The sequence below is a fragment of the Fulvia fulva genome, chromosome 7 (assembly GCF_020509005.1).
Source record: "Fulvia fulva chromosome 7, complete sequence".
Classification (NCBI taxonomy): domain Eukaryota; kingdom Fungi; phylum Ascomycota; class Dothideomycetes; order Mycosphaerellales; family Mycosphaerellaceae; genus Fulvia; species Fulvia fulva.
In genome coordinates, this window is record NC_063018.1 from 1,358,989 (window position 1) to 1,368,598 (window position 9,610).

General features: G+C 49.7%; 3 protein-coding genes across 3 annotated transcripts; 1 reads left to right on the top strand and 2 right to left on the bottom strand.

Annotated features, from left to right (window-relative positions):
- Positions 1-1,155: 1,155 nt before the first annotated feature.
- CLAFUR5_20305 (uncharacterized protein) lies at positions 1,156-1,429 on the bottom strand (the record flags this gene model as incomplete). Its single annotated transcript, XM_059463141.1, has 2 exons — positions 1,156-1,260; positions 1,391-1,429. The coding sequence occupies 2 exons, from the start codon at positions 1,427-1,429 to the stop codon at positions 1,156-1,158; spliced, it is 144 nt and encodes a 47-aa protein (XP_059319056.1).
- A 2,751-nt stretch (positions 1,430-4,180) lies between these two features.
- Positions 4,181-4,789, top strand: CLAFUR5_10167 (uncharacterized protein; the record flags this gene model as incomplete). The annotated part of the gene is made up of 4 exons (XM_047909315.1): positions 4,181-4,261; positions 4,314-4,459; positions 4,511-4,660; positions 4,717-4,789. The coding sequence occupies 4 exons, from the start codon at positions 4,181-4,183 to the stop codon at positions 4,787-4,789; spliced, it is 450 nt and encodes a 149-aa protein (XP_047764002.1).
- A 4,364-nt stretch (positions 4,790-9,153) lies between these two features.
- On the bottom strand, positions 9,154-9,378 carry CLAFUR5_10168 (uncharacterized protein; the record flags this gene model as incomplete). The annotated part of the gene is made up of 1 exon (XM_047909316.1): positions 9,154-9,378. The coding sequence occupies one exon, from the start codon at positions 9,376-9,378 to the stop codon at positions 9,154-9,156; it is 225 nt and encodes a 74-aa protein (XP_047764367.1).
- Positions 9,379-9,610: the final 232 nt, after the last annotated feature.

The following is a 9,610-nucleotide window of genomic DNA, read 5'->3' on the forward strand; positions in this document are numbered from 1 at the left end:
AGACATAACTACTAGCTATATAGGGACCTAATAAGGGCCGAAGTAAGTATAGCGATCCAAATCAGGTCCGAATATATTAGATTAAGGGCCTACCTATTTAGGAGACGCGTACTAGACATCTAAAGTCTAGCCTACTAGTATAGCTACCTATCGTAAAACCTAGAACATATACTACTACGATGCCCGTAGTAGGCGAGTAGTAGGGGAAATTAGAGGCACTATACGGGAAGGAGAGACTATAAGTTAATTATTAGGGACAAAGGTAATATTCGCCGAATCGCTCGGTAGATACTATAGTAGAGATACCTCTAGTAGTTTAGCCTCGCTAGCGAGACGGAGGAGTAGATAGATAAGCGGCGGAAGCTAGGGGGGTTATAGATAGGGTAGTTATTAGGGCAGGCCTATAATACTAGCGTACTCTTAATAAGGGAAATCTAAGACGATAACGAGGGGGAAAAGATAGGCGGGAAGGAGGAGGGGTTTTTACTAATACGGGTTCCCCTCTATATATACGAAAACAAGATAGTATAGCTATATAGGCTATAGGGCACTATAATAGCTTAAATGAAATATCTATCTATCTATCTATCTATCTATATAGTAGCTTATCTACGACCTTAATATTAGGTAGATAAGTACAAGGTAGTGGGCAATAGTAACGGCATAGTGAAGATTGAAGAGGTGGATAAGACACCGGCTTCTTAGTAGTATAGCTAGTCCTCTAAAGCTATAGCTAATATCCCTCTCTACGGTATATAGAATGACCCTGTATATATCAATGAATGACCGACAATGCAACACCCCATATAACGACCATATAACGGGTCATTTACGGCCATTATAAGGTAGGTGACCCTCCGCCAAGGCCATTATTAAATGGGTGACGGGCACTCTCGAAGAGAGGGCAGAGTGGACCTACGGAACCACGGATAACAATCCAATCCTCCGTGTCTTTGACAAGCATGACGGCACGCTTTCCTCTACATCAACCTCATCCATCTCATTATTCTTATTGCAGACATTTTCCCTACATTGATGCCCTACGGAATCAGTCCGAGTTGCCAAATATACTGCCACACATCTGTTACTACACGCCCAACAGACACTCTCCTATCCCTGAACGCATCGACCCGGCCTCTTCTGGCCATGACAGGCTTATGAAACCAAGTCATGGCCTTCAGCACCGCCCGGACAGTTCAAGAGGGCGACAGTACGAGCTGGACTCTCAGGTCTGCCCCAGGGAAAGCTGGGGCCAAGTCTCTGCCGCGCATCGTCAGCCTCTCACTACATATCTTCCATCGTCGAGCCAATCGCGCTCTATACTTCCAGGAAGTCACATCTCGCTGGCACCTGCAGGGTCGCTGGGTAGACCGGTCGTAGAGTGTCGGACCTGAATGAAATCACTGCGCTGGTAGTCCGCCTTCAACATCTCTTTACAGGTTTCTGGACGTCCGAGCTCTGAGGTTTATTGTTTCAGGCCGAACATGGCTTTGATTTGGGCGAGACCGAAGTCCCCCAGACCTGAGCATAGAAGAACTTTATGTTGAGTTGAAGAGGTCCGCGTAGCCGTGTCGGTCCCCATGCACCCGCGAAGCGGGTGTTGGACAACCCAGTGATATTGGACACCTCAATAAAACCACGCTTTCGAACACGCGTATCTTCCATTCAACACGCCTTATCTCATCAATATGGTTGCTTCCATCTATCGTGAAGAAGAGGAGCTCATCAGTGAGGCCGTGCAGTGGTACTGCGACGCGTCAAATCCAGGTCCTGTCAAGCAGGTAGCCGCCAACTGGGGTGTCGATTACCAACGCTTCAGAAGACGACTTCTCGGTCACAACTCACGCAGCACACGGCCGCGTACGCACACGGTGTTGACAGACGATCAAGAAGCTGTTCTTGCAACCTACTTGAGGAGGCGTGACAAGATAGGCGTATCCGCGCGACTCCGGATGGTCCAGATCAGCGCAAATTCCATCCTCAAGCGATACCATACTGGACCTAGATCACCTCCAATTGTGAGCTCGAAGTGGCCACAACGATGGCTCAATCGACATCCAGAATGGAAGAAGGTGGAGCAACAACCATTGGAAGCAGCAAGAGCAGCGGCATGGGATATTGGTGACCTTGAATGGTGGTACAGCAAGCTGTGGGAGAGCTGTCAAGAGCATGGCATATTGCCTAAGGACATATGGAATATGGACGAGACTGGCTTTCAACAACAGTGAGGACCTTCGGTCGATACACTGCTGCGCTTATAGCTGATTCATTGATAGACGAGTCTATTAAGCAGCGACTGGAGCCACTCTTCCGTGGAGCCTAGATTGCTATCGTTGAGGGCACCGAAGCAGTAGCTGAATTGAACAACACTACGGTCCGCCAGAACGCTCGCAATGCTCGCGACACTCAGAAGAGACAACACCTTCAGCGTGGAGGTGTCATGAAGGCTATCAACGCAAGAGCTGCTATACAAGAACGTGAAGAGAACACAGTAAAGCAGCTTGAAGCACAGCTAGCACGTGCAAGAACAGGTGAATTGAGACACCGGATAAGCAAGATTATGAGCTATATCAAGGGGACATACAACAGACCTGCTTATCCAGTGGAGAGACGGAAGATTATGCCAATATGGCTTGCCTGTATGGACGATATAGCCAATAGATAGTGAAATACACCTCATTGATATCGTTGAGGTGTCCAATATCACTGGGTTGTCCAACACCCGCTTCGCGGGTGCATGGGGACCAACACGGCTACAGGGGATGCCCATGCGGTGGCTAGGCTTGGGACAGTTCACTACGACCGCCTGCCGCTCTGTGAGCCACATCAGTTCCGAGTTTTCCAAAGCCTGCAATCGAGCCTCATGCTTCAACGACCCAGCGCTGCTGAGCTCCGCCACAAGCTTCGCCGCACCCCAGCAATCACCGCACCCCACCACTATTTGAGCGTCTTGCACGTCGCCGTTGCGCCTCGGGGAGGGCGCATCGGCGGGGCCCCTACCCCTGCCTCGTGAGGGCCCCCCCTCCCACTCGTTGCCGGCTCGAGTGCGCGGAAAAGATAGATACTAGGGGGTCTTCAAAGTGCAGTGCAGATTGAAGTTTAGAAAACACGCTGAGTGTGATCAAAAGTACAGGCGAAATCGCTGGGGTGCGGCGATTGCTAGGGTGCGGCGAAGCTTGTACATCTTCTGGTGTGAAGCATGTCAGACACGACATGAGTCACATAACTGCCAAACAATGCTTTGGCATTCACACACGTGGCATACGTAGCACGAGACATAGCCCATTGACGATATACGAGTGTTGTATCGGTCCTATCTCGCGCAAGCAGCAGTATCGCTGTGTACAACTTTTCTTTGCCCCGGCATGTTTCGTCTGGTCTGGCAGCCTGCTAGGTAGCCTGTTCCTGTGGCTCATCTTGGCATGTTCCAGGGTCAGCCGTCCTCAACAATTGAACGCCGATACCCTGGTCCTGAAGACGACATGCCAAGGATCCTGGTACAACGCTTCACCTACCGACGCAAACGACATTTGACAGATTTCCGCGTGATCCGGCTGGTCAGAGCTCCTCAGCCTTGCCTTGCATCTTCAGCTCGAATGAGATTGAGTCTCGTATTCGACCACTGCAAAGGGAGCTTCCAAGCGTCGGACTCTATGCCTTCCGTCAATTCGATAGTGCACAAGGTCTGCAAACAGCCTTATCCCAGGTCATGAACTGTGCATACGCGATTGAATTTCATCTTCCACCACGGAGTTGCTGAGCTCGCCAGCATCTTGGGGCCATCTCAAAAAACTACGCCAGGTGCTGGACCCTGATGGTGATCCTAATAGTTTCTGACCTGAGGTGGACAGGGAGCGGTGCTCGCCATTGATTCGTCCAGCAGCCAGGGAACAATGGACATGGTTGTCAATATGCTTCTCGCATCAACGCCAACAGTGGGATCTGGACCAGTCATCAGCCATACTTTGCACTAACAAGCAGTCTTTGGATACGAAGCCAGGCAGGCTGCCTACGCATGTCAGAGGAGGAAGACGTAGACATAAAGCAGTGAACGCGCCATGTCGTTTTTTTCTGTCTACATCGCTCACCTCTCGCTTCGCACCACTCACTCCAGCCCACCGTACAAACGCGCGTCCACTTCTACTCCTCCTTACCGCTTGTGCTCGCCACAGTCGCCAGCATGCAATACAAGGCCATCACCGCCGCCTTTGCGCTCTTCGTCAGCGCCACTATGGCCATGCCAGCCGCGGGTCCGGCGGACGTTCGTGCATCTCAGACAATGCGATGACTGTTCTGCATACTGATGTTCGCAGGCTGTCGCCATACAGGCACGTGGTGAAGAGGGTCTTTTAGACGGTGCGCTTGCCGGAGTCGGCGGTGTAGTCGCCGGTGTTCTAGGCGGCCTCGGCCTGTTCGATGACGTCGTGGGCTGGAAAGCATACACGAACGACGATGGAGTGTTAGTCGAACAAGCTGAGCTATAGCAGCGAAGTGTACTAACCCACCATAGGCAATGCGAGCCATACACAGCCGAATACGACTTCCAATTTGCCTATAAGTACAAGTACTGCTACACCAGCAGCGACAAGTGGGACGGTCACTTGGGTGGCTCGAAGTACCCCAAATGCAAGAAGTGGCTCCCATACAAGAAGGAAGGAAAGTGAGTATAGTCAATTGGCTTCGAGGGATCCACCCTGTGTACTGACCTACTGCTAGGGACTGCGAGCCATACACCATCTCCTACGAGTATGAATATGCGTACTCGACGGGTTGCTATGAGAGCTACTAGATCCGTAAGTGCGGTGTGGAGATCCTCGCGAGGTGGTTTCGGTCTCTGACTTTCGAATAGCTGGTACCACGTTTGACCCAGAGAGTGGCGAATGTTGCAGCCATGGTGTGCTATACACAGTCCTTACGAGCAGTCAAAGCATTAATAGTAGTAACAACGACTAATAGAAGTTGAAGTATGTTCGCAAGTTGCAGAACGGAAGGAATTCAAAACTCAACATCCGAGTCCGTTCCCATATGGTAATACATAAGCTTCCCTCACCGTCCAGGTTCCAATCAGTTCCTGCACATGTGCCTATCCTTACACACTCGAAGCATGACGAGGTTTCGAGAAGTGAACGTCACCAATGCAAGACTGCTAGAGTACACGGAACGCCGCACTGACGACTTTCTACACCACACTCAGCTTATCATTGGACGAAATCGCACCATCTTCGAGCCCACCCTTCAAAATTTGCAACTGCAATATCTGAGCACCACAATCCTCGCACTTTGTCGTTCGCAGCGTCAATCATTTTCTCATGTCGCAAGGTTTAGCGAGGTGTCCGCAAGCTCAGCGCCGAAGGTCTCGATAGCGGGGAGAACGTATGCTGCGGTTCGCAACACAAGATCGCTTCGCGACTGGCAGTTGGAGCGTGGATTATGATGGGCGATGAGCCGCAGCCCCGAGCTTGCGCTGCATCGTCAGGATGAAGTGTTGATTGACTTGATGCTGGGTCCCATCTGTTGTAGGGTGATTGACGAGTGTACAAGCTTGCTGAACCATGAAACAATAAGGGTGATCAGATACCTTCTGAATTGCATAAGATGTATCTATGGTGGCTACAGATATTGCTGATATAGGGTGTGTGTGCCAAGTCCTGACTAATATGGTACCCAAGTCACCTGATTCACAACACTCCCCTTTCAGGCTGGCAGATTGTCTGCCAGGATGACCCCATAGACCTAGTAGGTGCAGGCAACTCCTATATCCTTCAGATGTGCATCACTTCAGCTGTCTTGCACATGTTAGCATATGCCAAACTGCTCCAGTTATCACAATCATCAGGTGCCAGAATGGCTGTATAGCCCCACTTCTGAGCTTATTGAGCTTCATCTTTCCTCTTTTGGACTCTTTTGGAAGCAATTGGAAGCTTCTCTTGTGAAGGGTCCAGCAGGCAGTAGCAAGTGTCATAAGCAGGCGTGCTTAAAAGAACTTCCTGTAGCACCAGCAACTCTTCCCTCTTCATACCACTTCTGCAGTGCCAATGCTGCTCTCTCCCCACGCGAGTCCCCAGGTCATCGCTCCTACCCAGGATCTCCCACTGGTAGTGGCTTCCCAAGCCCATCCCAGAATCCTCCATCCCCTGGCTTGTCCCAGACTCGCATGGGCCAGCCAGTCAACCCAACCAACTTGCTCCCAGCAGAGATTGACTATCGCATCACTGCTCCACGAGCTCCTGGTGACGGGTCCAGAACTGCCTTGCTTGAGCTGAGGATCCCATATCAGAGTTCAGCCAGTAGAGATGAGGCAATTGTTGCCATCCGTAATCTTCTGGCTCGCTTAGCTACTGATGATGCTTTCTGGGATGGCATGATGAGCAACTCCAAGGAGAATTGGGCTAACAAGATGATGAGACAACTTCCTCATTGTGGTCTAGAGAGACTTCTATGCGATCATTTTCCTTTGTTATAAGATGGCTTGCTTTGAAAGGCAGCCATGATATGACCCTGATGGGTCCCTGATGATGAGCAGATAGCTCTAACAGTTAATACAAATGAATGTGCTTTAAACAAATGAAATTTCCTATAGTATCCAGTGACAAATGAAATTGTGCCTCAGCGTGAATGCCTTCTTAGAGAATGTGGTTTGGGGACTTTGGCTTTGTAAGCCAGTCTGCCAGCTGAAGGGTTGTTAGGATATTTTCAACCACAATAACACCTTACTCATGAATCCATCTGCAGAAGTGATTCCTGAGCCTGACATGCTTTGTCCTTTTGTGGTTAGAGTGATCCCTTACAAGCTTGATAGCTGACTGGTTGCCTACAAAGATTTTGGATAGGGATGCTTTCCATCCTGTCATCTTTTGAGTCTCCTGTAGGAGGTTCCTCATCCACATCACTTCTCTGCAGCATTCAGTGAGGGCCACATATTCTGCCTCAGTGCTGGAGAGCACTACCTCTTTCTAGAGGGCAGATTTCTATGCTACTGGGCCTCCAGCCATCTTGATTAGGAGCCCAGATGTGGATCTGCCTAAGGGATCCCTAGAAAAGTCTGAATCTGTGTAGATTTTAGGCCTCAGTGAAGAGTTCTTTCTGAAGATCAGGCCCTTGTCAATTGTTCTAGCAATGTATCTCCAAACATGCTTTGTAGCTGTAATTTGGTCTGTAGATAGGTTGGCCAGAAATTTGGCCAAGTGATTTGTGGCATGGGAGATGTCTGGCCTTGTTTAGTTAGCCAGATACTGGAGTTCCCTAATCATTGTGTTGAACAGATTGTAGTCCTGGATAGAGCATTATGAGGTATGCTTCTTATACAGGCGGTCAAGGGGATACTTGACACTTTTGGCTTGGTCAAGGCCATGCTTCTAGAGCTTCTCCAAAGCATAATGCTTCTAGGAGATGAGAAGGTCTCCCTTCTTGTTCAGCTTCAGATGTATGCCAAGGAAGAGGTTGGTGTCCACAGTCTTGATGGAGTACTTCTTCTTCAGGCCAGCAATGAGGTTGTCAATCCCCTTTTCAGATTTGCTAAAGATTTGGAAGTCATCCACATAAAGGAGGACAAGAATGTCCTCCCCCTGAAAGAGGCAAGCATCAGAATCTGTCCTCTTCAGGCCAAGAGCTTCAAGAGTCTCTTTTGTATCATAGTACCAGAGGTTGGCTGACTGTTTCAATCTATACAACCCTTTCTTGATCTCCAGGACCAGGTTTGATGCATTCTTCTTGATCAGTTCAGCTCCTTCAGGTGGTCTGATGAAGAGAGGTCTATCAATCTTGGGGTTCATGAAGGCTGTTTCCACATCAATTTGCCTTCTCTTCCAGCCAAGCACTATGCACAGGGCCAGGAGGATTCTGCCAGTAGTATGCCCTAGGGTGGGTGCAAATGTGTTGACATAGTCCATCCCAAGTCTTTAGGTGAATCCCTTTGCAGTCCATCTGGCTCTGCGCTTTTCAATGGTTCTATCTGGCAGATACTTGTAATGAAGTACCCATTTCCCAGAGAGAAGCTTCCTTCCCTTTGGGACCTTGGACATATGGATCCATTGGACACATTCTGTGTCTTCAAGAGATGTGAATTCTTTCCTGACTGCCCTGACCCATTCAGCTCTGTCAGGCCTGCTGAGGGCATTAGTGAGGGAAGTTGGGTCTTTCAACTTCTCCTTCTTGGGTGCAGATTCTGCAGCTGCTGCAGAAAGTCCTTGATTGGCAAGTCTTCTGTAGTCATGCTGGACTCTGCCCTCTCTGGTGCTTCTTCTTGTGGCCTCAGGAATGACCTTTGCTTGTTTCATGACAGTTGATTCCACCATATCACCTCTCTTTCTTTTGCCAAGATGGGGCTGAGGATGGAATGGGGTCATGAGGTCGTCAGGGTCGTCAGGTCAGTCCTCTGGGGCTTGTTGCCCATGGACAGTTTCTTCAGGAGTGGTTTCCTGGATCTGGGGGGAAGCGCTTCTTGGCGTATGTGAGAATGTCACATGCTCCCCTTGGCGCTCTGGGGAGTCTTCTGTTGATGCACCATTTTGTCCAGCTGGGTCACTATGCTGCTGCAGCTCCCCCTGGGGCTGCTCAGTCTCCTGTCCATTCTGTGGAGAGGTGTGACGCGCTTGGGGCGCATGTTGGGGCATGTGATTGCGCCCTTGTGGAGAGTGAGGCTCTTTGGGACTTGCTGAGGGGCCTCCTGGGACATCTGGGGAGTCTTCAGGATCCATTTGGGAGGTGGACTTCTTCTCTTTCACACCCATCATCTACTGCTTTAAGCTGGGAGCTCTGATCTCTTGGAGATGGCTCCCCGTGAGCGACCTGCTGGGCAGCAGGGTATGGATGGCCAAATAGGCAGTCTTCATTGAAGGCGCAGTGGGGTCTAAACTTGGAATCATCTGTCCACATCCTCCCATTCCAGACTGGTCTCCAGAGCAGGTAGTTGGTTGAGGAGTCCTCCTGGAATCCAACATACCACCATATCTCTGCTCTGGGCATAAACTTGGCTGAATCTTGCTTGTTGTCCAAGTTTCTAAATGCCTTGCACCCAAACCTCCTGATGTTGCTCAGGTCAACCTCCCTGACCCCCAGCCCAAGGTCTTCTTCAAAGTCCTGGATTGGGATCTTCTTGGTGGTAAGGTTGTAGAGTCTGTTGGTAATGTAGCATGAATGCTTCATAGCAAAATGCTATATGAATTGTGGGAGGCCAGAGTCTATCATCATAGCTCTTGCCTTGTTCACCACAACCTTGTTGGAAGCTTCTGCAATCCCATTCTGCTCAGGAGTGTATGGGGCTGAGAATTCCCATCTGATGTCTTCAGCCTGGGCTTCCCTAGCAAGTTCCTTGTTGTCGAACTCCCCTCCTTGGTCAGAGAACCATATCTTGGGGGTCTTCTTGTAGAAGTTCCACATCTTGGCTAAGAATGCCTTGATTGCTGCAGGGGCATAATCTTTCTTCTCCAATAGTATGCACTATCTCATCCTTGTCTTTGCACAGGTGAGCATCAGACAGTACTTGTACTTCTGTGAGGATACTGGCGCAATTGAGCCAATCAGATCTGCATGAAATTCATCAAGGGCATAGAGTGCCAAGGGTCTAGGAGTTCTTAAAACAACTCTCTGTGACCTGGACAACTTGCATAGC